The sequence below is a fragment of the Chroicocephalus ridibundus genome, chromosome Z, assembly GCF_963924245.1.
Source record: "Chroicocephalus ridibundus chromosome Z, bChrRid1.1, whole genome shotgun sequence".
In the NCBI taxonomy this organism is placed as follows: Eukaryota; Metazoa; Chordata; class Aves; order Charadriiformes; family Laridae; genus Chroicocephalus; species Chroicocephalus ridibundus.
The window spans coordinates 28,834,296-28,848,076 of record NC_086316.1 but is presented as its reverse complement, the minus strand read 5'-3'; the positions used below and the strand labels follow the sequence as shown (position 1 = coordinate 28,848,076).

The window sequence follows — 13,781 nt, the reverse complement described above, 5'->3', positions numbered from 1 at the left end:
AATTTTCTCTGTTTCTCTCTTAAGGTTTTTATTGCAAAAGTTGTGACCCGTATGTGAGATCATGGTATTTCCGGGTTCTGTCTCCTCATAAACTCTCAATTTGTTCTACTTTTTTTTTTTTTAAATATCTTTACTGTCCATTTAGATGAATTACCTGCAAATGCTTCAGATCTTAATGATTTAAAATTTGGTAGCTATAGTGAATGGAAGTAAAGTCATTGCTAGGGATGAGTGCTTTCTTTTACTTATAATGTATAATATTTTAATTATAATACTTATGGAAAAACTTGAGTGCTACATAGACTGATGCTATTTAAAGGCAAATACATAATTTTGTGTGTTACAAACAGCTTTTTGACATAAAATAGTAGAAATTTTGAAGAGAAAGGGGTTTCTTGGAGGGTTTTTTTCCCCACCTATGGCATTTCCTTTATGTCCTTAATGGGTTGTTTGAATTGTCTTTTCATTAGAAATGCCATAATCCTTTAATTACATTTTTGTGCTGATTTTTTTTTCTGTGCTGGAAGTTTTTCTACAGAGCAGCAGGCCAGCATTGTGATATATGCTAACAATAAATTATATATTCAGAGGCTAGTGTTTCAGATACTTTTTAAGACCTCATTTTCATCAGTCCAGAATGACATGCTCCAACTAATTTCATCAGAAAGATAAAGGTAAATATGACATCATCAAATCTAACTGCTTTCAGATCCTTGTTTGTATGTTTAATGATGCACATGCTTAATAATGAGTAGAAAGTCATCTCCTGCCAAAATACCATGCAGTTATATCTCAGATTAAAGTGTGAGATATATAATGTCTTATTCATCAGTAAGCACTAATGGCAGTAATATATACAGTATGCCATATAAAGGATTTTTTACAAAGTGTTGGCAGTATAATATTGAGCCTAGTCCACTAAGTGTGAATCCTCTTACAGAGTTATGAGTTGCATCTCTACAACCGGTTTTATCACATGGCTCTAACAAGTAATTGTCTCCTTCTGGTTTCTTTGCTGACATACTTTAAAAATAACATACAGCCTTAGACAAACCTTTAGTATCTTTAGAATTGATAAAATATCATAAAGATCTTGGAAACAAGCCATAGTTCTGTGAAAGTTCTGTTCACTGGAGTCATTTGTTTCCTTGGCTGGAGGGTAGAGATCCTAAAGAAATGGTGCTCATACAGTTTGCTTTCACTTCCCTCATCTCAGAATATCACAACCATCACAGATCTATTTTATCAAAAAAGAATAAGTTGAATATTTGGTTTCAGCTTTGTATCTCTATTGCCTTTAAAAAACATGAATGAGAAATACAATTTACAGAACTGGGAAAATAAAAGCTAAGGCTTCACATCACTGAGAAGCATGGAAGTAATTTTATGGTTGCCCTATAGATCTATAAATTGTAATGGTCTTCAGTCAATTTAGAGAGTGTATCACATTTTGCTGGGCACCTTCACCTGAAAAAAAGAGATAATAATGCTGTGGTGAAACTGTTGGCTTGAGTTTTGGACCAGTTGCCTAACTCTTTTTTTTTTACATATATAGATGTCAGGCTTGCCCTGCAATTTAAAAAGTGTTCTTTGAGGATATATTTGTATATTATTAATAAGTCTGAATATCTCCACTTTTTACTGTAGAATGCTGCAGCCATGTAGAATGCTAATGAGTAAATTCATCATGTGTCAGCATTCACCAGCTTATTTTTTGTAAAATCCACTAGCATTCTGATGTCAAATACTATTTAACAATGTGTCTAAGATTCTAAATAAGAACAAAGAACTGATTTTTCAGGTAGATGTATGCTTAAAATGGTCCTAAACTTGAATGTGGTTTTGTATTAAATATAAATCTATAGAAAGTACACAAAATTGAAAATTATGTGAAAATAAAGTACATCTGGAGCATATAGAGAAACGTGGTTTCTTACACCTATTACGGTATTACAGTTTTTGTCCATGCTTTGATATAGATCATTAATTATGGGAGAAAAATGCTGATACCTTCCTTGATTTGGGGGGGAAAATGGAAGGCTGTAATACAGTCTGTTGTTTTTATGGATCAAGACTCAGTTGTCATACATACATGGAATTTTTGCACCTTAATACTGAAGTTTAGTCTTCACTTTTAAGTTTTCAGGAACTTCTATCTAAGCATTTTTTAAAAAAATAATACAATCATAATCAGATTTCTGTTTGTGGAGGAAAGGAAAATCTTCAAAATAAATGCTTTTAAGGCAGTATAAAGCTGGTGTGAGAATCCACCAGGAAGAATCACCCTTCCCTTTTGCTCTTTTTCTGGTTCCAGAGGGATCCAAGTCTATCCTGTGTGCCACATTAGAAAACTTTTTAGTCTTGCAAGAATTTTTCCCTTCAAAATGCAAGGGTCTTTTACCCATTTCTTGCATAGTCTGGTAAGAAGTATATTGTGGCATCAGCCCTCCCTGAGCTCGAGGAGATTCCCGTTCCACCACTACTTCTTTAAAGGGACTTCCTAAATGAACTAATAAGTCCAGCTTTCCTAACAAAACAAACTAGTTTCATTGGGAAAATCAGCATTTTTAAATCATGAAGTGGATGACTGTGTTTACTTCATTCAAGAAAGAAATTGGGGAACTGAACCCAGATTTCACATGAAGACAAAGAATTTGGTAATTCCAAACTGAGTCTCCATGGGAACCCTGTCTCTAGCCCAACTTATCCAAGGTGAGCTGGGGCTCTGTCTGTCTGTCTGTCTTTAAAATCTTACCTCTTTTGAACAGTTACCCAGTACTAATTCTTACTCCAGAAAGAAGAACTAGAAAGAAAAATGAGGGGGGGGGAAGACGAAAAATAAAAAGGAGAAAAGCAAAATAAAGTAAGTAAGGACAACTGAAACTTGCTAAACTTAGGAGAGACCGACAGCAGATTTTTTTAGCTACACTTAGTACAAGTTCTGAATTTTAAATTTGGCATTCACATACTGAGGTGTTGGGTGTGTCAGAAATGAGAGAGGCAGAAAGACCTTCCTGGAAATGATGCATGGGAGAACTCAGACTCCATCTTATGTTTGCTCCATTAATGCCTCTTTTCGTATTAGTTGCATTATTCAGAAATGCCTTTATAAAAAAAATAATTTAAAAAGTTCTTAAATAAACTGCAGATTATTTGCTTTATTTAGCAATCTTTAAGAATATTCCTACACTCAGTATAAAGTCTGTGTTGAAAACAAATGCACCACTTTTATCTACTACCTGCCTTCAAAAGCAAACTTCTTAAAAATACAATATGCATTAAAAGATTACAAGCATGTAAGCAAATATGAATCCTGTTGCTAAAGTCCAATTGCTTGATATCCTTGTTTTACACTCACTTTATGAAAAGGTTGAAATAACTTAAATGCTGGAACTGATGAACCTATACATAAATGATTAGGAATGCTCTGCTAATAATTTCCAATGGAACTCATCACTGAGTTGCCTTATGAACACATTGCTCTCCACTTTGAATGCTACTTAGACTTGTAAAAACCTTTTATTGAACAATCTGTTTATTCTTCAAAATAAATTGTCCAAGTCAATTCTGACTTGTAATATTGTCACAGATTGGGTTTTTCATTGTGGATTGTTTCACCCTCTGCAGTGATTGCCTGTTGTGTTGGCAGAAAGATGCATTTTGACCGTTACTGTCTGCCAGTGACAATTTTTCCCTTAATTTAGGAATTCCTACTTCTTACAAAGGCCAGCTGGAAGCAGCTAAGGCATTACAGCACCTTCCTCAGCTGTTGGCCTTGGGAATATGTATTCTCTCCAGAATATATATCTTTGGCAGGGAACAGAAAGAAGGAATCTTGGGTAACGGGTGTGCATGCCAAGTGTAAGGATTGTTATATTTAACGCCTAGGTTTCTGTCCTTGAAATTATGTCTAAAAGAAGTTCAAAAGTAGGACAAAATTCAAACAGGGTGGGTAGATTTTATTTGAAAGAAAGAAAAACTTTCAAATAAATAGCTGTTAACTGTATTTATCCAGGATTTTTTTTTAATCTTTAACAGGAATGTTTTACATGTCTTGCTGCTTGAACGGTTTTACAGTACCTTTAGGACTGCATCCAAAATGCACAGATTAACAGCCACATAAAAAACCTCTGGCTGCGTATTAGAACATTTAGTCTAAACCTACAAACACAGTTGTCCTACAGGAATTTTTGATAATCAGCTACATGGCCTTAAAGTGTAGGTCATCTAAACAGTAAAATATAATTAACCACCACAAAAACAAAGCATGTGCAAGAGTGACATTTGGGAGCTGGAGGGGGTAGGAGCTATAGAAAAGTATTCTGCATTCACTAGTAATAGAAGCTATGAGTTGAAATTAATCTGAGATCTGCTGATTTGAAGCAAGTTGCTACAGATTGGTTGGGAGTGGGGCATTTTCTGTAAATTTTATATAAATAAGTTTTATATTATTATATATATTTACATATAAAATCATGGAATATACAAGCACTTTTGACACATAGGTTGCTTTCTGATTAAATTCACTGTGTAATATGTAAAAGTGAAAGTATTTTTTGTTTCCTGTAAATTGAAACTTTTGTTACAGTTTTAAACATGGAAGCTCCAGAAGCATGCAGAAGCTATTCAGCTTTAGCTACATACCATAAGTGCTACCTAAATTGTGACACCTGCACATCCAGTGAGAGGTATTTGCCTCAGGTTGAATATTTTCAGTAAGAGAAATTCAAAAAGTGAAGCAAGCTTAGGAGACAGTTTTGGGAGAGTCTGTTTCAGATGGAATGTATGCATGCATATGTAGTAAAATGAGTATCAAAATGAGGGTCAGAGCTGAGTGGCCTCTAGCTGGTTTGTGGAAGTTGAGGTGTCTCCTAGTGAAATTGGACCAAGTCCATACATTTTCAGAGTCAAAAGTAAAAACGGCATGGATGCCTTTCATCCTCCAACATCCAGCGGCCGCTCCCAATTACACCAGCAGTTGCCTGGTGTGTATGCAGCACAAATTCAGGTTTAAGACCACTTCATGGAGACAAACAGAAATCTCAGTGTTTGTCTGTGTAGCTAGCAAATATACTAATCAAGGCCATACCTAAAGTGTGTTTTCCGTAATTTTGTGCAAATACAATGTGTTGTCTGAAATTTTTAATTTTCATTTCAAGTGCTTTTAAAATGACTAAAAATAGTTCTTTTGCCTTTGTGGGTCTGCTCCATGTGTAAATTTTGCTATTAAATACTCTGTTTTGTACTACTTTGAGCGTGAAATAATATAGAAACGGTAAAGTGATATTATTTTTTTCTGGCTTCCAATCAGTAGAATTCTTAATTCTGAAGTCAGACACCACTGCTGCTGATGATGTGTGAACAGAGAAGAGCACAGCTTGACTATCAGATCCCTGTTTGATTTTAAAACACTAGTGGTCTGGAAAAAACTGTCTTCACTTGTAAACTGATCAGGCTGGCTTTGAAAGTTTTGGATTGCAAATCAGTGTGGTAGCCCTGCCTTTTCACAGTTTTCCCCAAACATCTTTCAAGACTGTATAAAAGTTCTCCGTTTTATAAATAAGAATAAATGCAAAGTTAAAAATTAGTACATTTCCTTGAAAAAAAAGAAGATAAAACAGAAGGCAAAGTTTTTACTTTATTTCCTGCTTTGCCACATATTTCCTATATGAACTGACACATTTTATTTTTATCATCCTTTAGTGTCAGTTTCATCCTCTAAAGTTGGGATGTTAATAAGTAGGTCATGCAAGACTAAAATTGTTTGCAAGATGTATCCATCTTTGGATAGAAAACTACATTGTAATGCTTCATAACACTCTGAAAAATTTCACAAAAGCTCAGTCATTAAAGGGGTGTTAAATCACCAATTAAGATTTTAATGGCAAAATCTTTTGAAATTCTGCATAGAAACTTGGGGCCTGAACCCTGATTAGGCGAGAGAGAGAGATCTGTCTGCTTGTGGTGTATTGTCTCAGTTGCAGCCACGAGAAGCTTTCAGGCCAGAGCTCATTTGATATAGAGAAGATGTGACTGCTGCTGGAGTGCTCTCCACAAGGGCATCTGCATACGTGAATTGTTATGCATTATGAATAAGCAGATAAACCATCGGAGCCCATTTTGTCAGCAGAAGTGCAGTGTTTTCAAATCCTGTTCTTCCTTCCAATACTCCAGATGGCTAGGTTGCACCTCCTCGTTTTAGGAAAACTGAAGGATAAGGGCAGATAAATTGTTTTTAGGATATCTTATATACCAGATCCACCTGCCTGTGCTGTCTTCCTTCTGTGTGGCTGATAAAAGAAGATACATACGTGCTACAAGCTCACACATACTCTAGCTTTGATTAATAAACATGCATGTGTTTTCCTGAAGGGAAAAAAAATACAATACTGTGTGCAAAATTACTCTAAATTGAGATCATTGTGATAATCATTAAAGATCATCTTACTACCTTCATCTTTCCTTCATTCTCAGGTTTTGGGGTTTTTTGTGTTGTTGGGTGTTGTTTGTTTTGGTTTTTTTTTTAGTTTTGCTATTCCATTGTCTCCCTTGCTATTCCATTAAAATATTCCAAAGACAAACCTCTCTGAAATTATGGAGAGAGGAATCCAAGAAGCAGCTGGAATTTTGGCAAGACTAAGATTGATGTTCTGGCTGTTGTTGGTGATTAAATTTGGGTATGTACATGTGTACATGGTATGTTTACCATGTGCATAATGTTGGCCATTATAAGAAGCCAGGTTATTTTTAGCTGCACAGGGAAAAGGCAGAGAACTCAGGAAAAGGAATTCTATTGAGAGGCTTTTTCTCATGCAATTTAAAAGCAGTACACAAAATTCAAAATTGATCACAGACTTCTACTTTGAAGAGACTTCAGTACTAGCTGGATTCCCTCCTGTAAACAGCATATTGGTTCATATATTAAGCTGTGGTTGCTATTGAATAGAAAATTATGTATGCATAATTGAATGTCTTTACATACCTTGGCTCATGCGGGCTGTATCTGATAAACTTTGCAAGAAATTATAGTTCTTTATTGACTTTATGGAGTTACTCCTGATATACATCACTGAGAACAGAAGCAAAATGAAGTTCAGTTGCTGCTTCTATAGAATGCCAGTGTTTGATTTCATGTGGTTACAAGTCGAAGTGTGCTTTGGATCTTTTTCAGTCCCCTGTGAAAGCACCCTTCGAGTGTTTATCCTAGTCTCTTGTACCTCTCCTGGAGTCTCACAAATCCAAAAGACAAGTCTCACGCCTGTTGATTTACATATTTGGGTGCAAGCCCTTTATTTCCCATTTGGCATGTGTGAAACTTTCCTCCAAGTAATAATGTTTATAATGTCACCCAAAAGCACATAGATAAAAAAACTAAAGGGTGAAAACCCCTTTAGTGTTTCCTACACTCAAAATGTATTCTTGCTTTGCAGAAAACTATACTTCTCCATCTCCATCTTGAGACAGGATGGTTGGGAAACGTCTTTTGTTATAGCACCCTCTCCTTGTCTTTCTCTCTCATTTCACTATTTTTTCGGCTGCTTCTTGAGTCCTCCTTAGGAAATTAGTTCTGAATATTTATATAATTAAGATTTTTTTAGAATAAAAATGTATTCAGGATTATGTGGATGGTAGTGGTATAAATTTTCAGCCAGTGCTCGTAACATTCATGGCAAGAAATTGATTAATATTTGAATATGTCCCCTATACTAAATTTCCCCCAAACTTAATTAAATTTGTGGGTACTTGAGTCAAAATCATTCACAGGTAGGAGCAAATTGCAATATATATTTTTTTGAATGAATTTGTAGTTAAAATGATAGATCATATGTCAGTGGACACAAAAATAATTCATGCCCTGTGAAATTTTGTTGACAAAAAGTCAGCAAAGGGGAAAGGATGTATTTTTTTTGTTTGGAATAGATCTTGTATGCATCTTTGCAGCACTGACCAAGTTTTCATTCTAATAAGCTACTGTGATAGAAGTAGCACATTACCATCGTTACGGTGCTCACTGTTTTATTTTCTGACCTCATTCTCTGTGGCAAGAAGATGGGAAGGTTGATGTCTCAACGTTGTGTGTTTCATTTGCGGGACACGTGTGAAAACATGAACATGTGATGCAGAGACAAGAGCTGTACACTCTGCTCAGTAGAAAGAGCACTTCTGTGCTGGCAGGAGTAATGGCTTAATTAAAAATGCTTCTCTCTGTCAGTGCCTGTAAGCATTTTCTTTTTTTCCATCACCTTCATCTCTAGCAAGACTAAATTAGGATACAGGTACAGGAGAACAGCCTGTGCTCCCTTTAGACACATTGCTGCGCTTCAGTTTCATCACAGGCTCTACAAAATGGACCTTGACAGCAATGGGATGCTGGAATTGGTCCTTCAATGAATACTGTCAATTTATTTGTGCTTTTGTAATTGATTTTCATTTAGCTAATGGAATGGAAGGCAGAAGTATTAGAATGCTGACGACTGAAGGAGCAGCCGCTGCCTTCACCTGGACTGGCATTTCACCTTTGTGTTTACAGGCAAAAATACTTTTCCAATGAATGTGTGTCTTCTGTGTGTTCCAGTGCTCTGTTACCTGTGGCAAAGGGATGCAGTCCCGAGTCATCCAGTGCATGCACAAGATCACGGGAAGGCATGGCAATGAATGCTTTTCCTCAGAAAAGCCTGCAGCCTACAGACCCTGTCATCTCCACCCCTGCAATGAGAAAATTAATGTTAACACCATAACATCACCCAGGTTAGGTAAGCAGTCAAAATGACACATTCCTGCTGGAAATCTTTTTGTAGTTCTTTCTCTCCATAGAGTAATGATGATCCCAGTTTAAAAACAGAGGGCTAGGACTGAGGAGACGTAAATACAGAATCTCTTCTCTCTGCCTCAGTTTTCGAGTGTGTACATCAGAGACTGTACCTCAGGATGGTGAAGGGTTTTGTTATCCAAGGAAGGACCATATTATGGGACTATGGACACAAAACATCTATATGGACACACATCTGAGATCAAAATATGTTTATATTTAAACATATTATATATGTTTACATATATATTTGTCCACTCAATTCTATTAAACATTTCTAAAGTAAGAAAATAGCTTGTTTTCTCTTTAAAAATTCTGCAAACTATTTTCTCATTATATATTTGTGAGATCAAGGAAGCCCTTTTTCCTCAAATATGAATAGCTCTTCCCACTTGTCTTTAGTGCAAATGTCTACAATCTGTACCTCATGGATTAGGACATGTGAAGGAAAATTACTAACATGAAGAGATTTGCTATTCCAGGAGGAACTCAGGTCTCTAGTGGTCTTAAGGAAATTACATTACTGAATAGCTACAGAACTGTTAATTCTGTTAATTGTTAATGCCTCGTGGGTTGTTAATGATGGTCTTACCAGTAGCTCCCCAAAGCATTCATCTGCTTCTTGAGCATGACTGGGGAATATTCAAAGGCTTGCTGTAAGACAGCATGCCCTTTCTAGATGATTTTCCAGAGCCCTTGTTAAGATAAACCCTCCTGTCAAAGAGATTACTCCTGCATGGAAAGCAAGTCTAACATTTCAGGCTGTATGTAATCCTTCCTTTAAGTCAGTGACGGCTATTTCTCTTTGAAGTTTTTAACCCTTAAAACATTCCTGTGTAGTAGTCATTGTTTCAGTTTGCTGGATGAGATGGCAGCTGTTGCTTATGGCCCTCTAGTCCGCTTTTTCATTGTTGTAAGGTTGCCCTTCGTACTTTATCTTTCTTTGTTCAAGTGATCTCTCAGAAGCGGGAGGCTGTCACTCCATCATTGACATTCTCCCTCTGGTGTGGTATAAGCAGCTCTGTGTCACAGAATAAAGTGAATCACAGTTTCACGGGAAAAAATAGTGTCAGATTCATTAAAATATGACCTAATGTGAAGTGCACAAAAAAAGACTGGGCTATGTTGTCCTCGTAGCACTGATGTTTGTAATCTACAGGTGAATCTCATCCCGCAAGAGTCATAATCCAGTCCAGTAGAAACATTGTCATCTCCAAAGTACATAATGCCATGTTTCTTTTGAATATATTGATCATTTTGGCCTCCAGTTCCATTCCTATTATGCAGTATAGATCCCTTGGATTTGGGGGTACGGCTAGTGGAAGCTGACGTGGATTGCCCCATCTCTACTCTTTTATAAATACGGTCTCAGTTCCTATTTCCCTTCTGGTGAAAAGGGAGAGTAACTCAGATCTTCTGTGAGATTGACTGGTTTTTTCAGTTCAGTGTTTATGATGATTTTTGGATGGTGTCTGTTTCTTGTGCCTTATTTTTACTGTTTTTCCATATTAATTCCAAGTATGCGGTACAGCCTGAATAACTGAATATGCAAAGACCCAAATTTGCTACCAGGGTCCTTCTATGATAAGCACTGTAAGAGGCTTTTATAAGCAGAACAGGTGGGTGCATTAACAGATGGCTTCACAAGAAAAAAGACAACGCATGTGAAAAATATGCCTGTTTTATACAACAGGCATACAACAGAAGTCAGGCTTCTATACCTGAATGTTTATGACAGCTAGAGAGAACCAAATAGTTATAACAACTGTGGGAGGAGGCAGAGTAAACCAAACAGTGGCTTTTCAGGCTAGTGACACGTCCTTGTCATTTTAGAAGGTTTCTGAGGAAGACTTTGTTAGTCAGGGATTCCCATAGTTAGAAAGCAACAGACTATTAATAGAGCAACCTGAATAACTGGGTGAAGGTAAGACATGAAAGATGTGAAGGTAAGGATTAATAGTCTGACTTTGACATGGAGTAGGCAAGACTCATTGGAGTGATTAAGAAGTCAGTCAGACCAATGTATTGGAAGACAATTTCAAAAAAAACCCACATTTTGAATGTACTTGGAGAGAAGAGGAAAAGGTCAAGTGGGTAAGAAATGCACAGTATTTGTGCGTTTGAGAACCACAAAATGCCGTGATTGGGTCCGGACAAGTCCGTTTGCCAACATATCAACTGTTATTGATTTCATATTGTAATTTTCATTTTTCTAGATAAAATGGATTTGCATTACAAAATGTACCATGGGACTTGCTAACTGTCCCCAAACCTTCTAAGAGCAAGACCAATATGATTTCTGTTCCTTTGAACAAAGAAGCCTGTCAAAACTATAGGTCTAGTAGATTATTTCACTTAGAAAGAAAAATTATGTAAGACATTATGTAGTTTTGTTCAATTTCCATTCATTGACAACACAGCACAACGTCTTGATTTCTCGAGTAAAGCTGAACCAGAAAAGCAGTCTCCATGCTTTAATCCCTACATTCCCCTACCTGCCTCTGATAAAGAAAATTCCCCTTCCAGGTGTCATTGAGAACCCCATTCTGGTATTATTCAAGCTGAGGCTTCCTGTTTTTCCGGTGGCAACTTCAGGCTGAGGGCAGTTGCAGCTGGAGCTGCTGCTTCATGCAGCATTGCTGGAGCTGGCTTTGCAGCGCCCCCGTAGCCCTGGCACCAGCCCCAGCTCGCCTCTGTATGGGGCAGAAAGATGGGCTTCACTCTCTCATGATGAGCCAGCTGCGTGCCATGAAGCCAGTTATTTTCAGTTCAACTTAATCCAATTTATAAGTTAAGCTGGCCTTAAAAGTTTTTAATGTTGAAAATATTGACTGCAGGAGAATTATTTTTGTCTTTTGTTGAATACCTACAGAGGGCTGGAGCACCTCTCCTATGAAGACATGCTGAGAGAGGTGGGGTTGTTCAGCCTGGAGAAGAGAAAGCTCCAGGGAGACCTTATAGCTGCCTTCCAGTATCTGAAGGGGGCCTACAGGCAAGAGGGAGGGGGACTCTTTATCAGGGAGTGGAGCAATACAACAAGGGGTAACGGTTTTAAACTGAAAGAGGGGAGATTTAGATAACATATTAGATAACATACTATTACTGTGAGGGTGGTGAGGCACTGGAACAGGTTGCCCAGAGAAGTTGTCAATGCCCCATCCCTGGAAGTGTTCAAGGCCAGGCTGGATGGGGCTTTGAGCAACCTGGTCTAGTGGGTCATGTCCCTGCCCAGGGCAGGGGAGTTGGAAGCAGATGATCTTTAAGATCCCTTCCAACCCAAACCATTGTATCATTCTGTCATTCTGTGATTCTATGATCTATTCTCCTTTCCCTTCCCCACTGCTGGTGTCCTTGTCACTGTTGCTTCCTGATTCTTCACTAATAAATGTAACGTTAATGTTTATTTGATTTTGTTGTTGCTGTTGTTTCACAGCTGCTTTAACGTTCAAGTGCCTGGGAGACCAGTGGCCTGTGTACTGCAGGGTGATAAGAGAGAAGAACCTCTGTCAAGACATGAGGTGGTATCAGCGGTGCTGTGAGACGTGCAGGGACTTTTATGCGCAAAAAATGCAACAAAAGAGTTGACCTCTGTCAGGCTGGCTGGCCCTCAGCTCTTTGCAATTTTATTATTTATGAACACACACACACACGTACACACACACACGCACGCTTCTTCAGACCAAATATTATCAGATTACATATAATTTAATCAAATTAATTTATTTTTGCCTGCCAGACATCCTTAATTGTTTTGGTTAGATGGCCAACTTGTTTTATCCTCTGACATTTTCATAATTAATTTTTATATGAACAATTTTGGATGCATTTATCAGAATCTTTAAAAAATAGTAACTAGTATTTTAAATGTTTATTTTCAGTAGGGTCGTCACTCTGTTGCCAAAAAAAAGTCATGTTATCTTGAATTTATTTTAAGTTAGCTGAATAGTTTTGTTGTATATGGAAATAAAGCCCTTTTTAATTTTATTATATTTTTGGCATTCAGAGTCAGAATGATCTTGTGTATTTTGCAACAGATATTGAGGTGAGTAAGCTAACATTATTGAACAGGTTATTACAGAATGTATTGTGAAATCAGTTCATTTGATTTAGAAACATACTGAAGGGGATAATCTACTGTAATTTATATTGTAAACAAGAAAATTAAAATAGCTAAGTAGGGATTTTGATCATTCTCATGGACACATACTTGAACGCAAGTATTGAATCAATGAAACACTGTAGAGATTTACACTGAATCACTGTTGCACTGTTTGAGGTAGTGTAGAGAAATGCAGTCCTAGAACTTGTACCATCCTATGAATCCACGTCTGTACTGTTTTAACATGTCACTTGATTTTAAACGTTTTGAAACAAAAAACCCATGCCCCTCTATACCTTTGTGTGTCCTCTTGCAGATTTACAAATGGAAGAGTCCTTCCTCCTGCCACTTGTATGAATTAATCTGTTAAACAATTTCAGTTCTCTGTTGACGATTTAGAAAATAGGTTTGTAATACTACTTTACTTTTATCTTTGTTTTATGGAAAAGTCTTTATAAAAATAAAATGTTTTACAGTTTTGTGAAACGTTATGAAACAGCTAAAATTTTCCTTATGAGAAAATATTGTACATGATTCACATGATTTTTACATTTTCAATAAAAAGTAAAGCTTCTTTTGTTATTTGTGTTTTTCCTGTTTGGGGCATCCGTGTCTTGTAGCCAAATCCATCGAGCCCTGCATTGCAGCAGGTCCAGCTGTGGTATTCCCTACAACAGATACCTCCTGCCTCTTGACTTAGGCACCTTTCTGCAGCTGCAGGCAGACATGCCACTCTGTGAGCTTTGATATATGGAAAGTTGGGTATAACAGAGTAATATTCAGGGGAGGAGAAGTTTTTTATCTCAGGTGAGTTCTGTAACCACTGAACTTCGCAAGAGGAGAGGGGTAGGTCCTCTGCCTCCATTTCGTGAT

General features: G+C 37.1%; 1 protein-coding gene across 1 annotated transcript in view; it reads left to right on the top strand.

The window, feature by feature from the left end:
- ADAMTS19 (ADAM metallopeptidase with thrombospondin type 1 motif 19) overlaps positions 1-13,490 on the top strand; it is a 147,387-nt gene extending 133,897 nt beyond the window's left edge. Inside the window, exons 22-23 of the mRNA XM_063320816.1 lie at positions 8,576-8,753; positions 12,243-13,490. Coding sequence (XP_063176886.1) covers positions 8,576-8,753; positions 12,243-12,394 — 330 coding nt within the window. The 3' untranslated portion in view covers positions 12,395-13,490. The remainder of the gene's footprint in view (positions 1-8,575; positions 8,754-12,242) is intronic.
- The last annotated feature ends 291 nt before the right edge of the window (positions 13,491-13,781 follow it).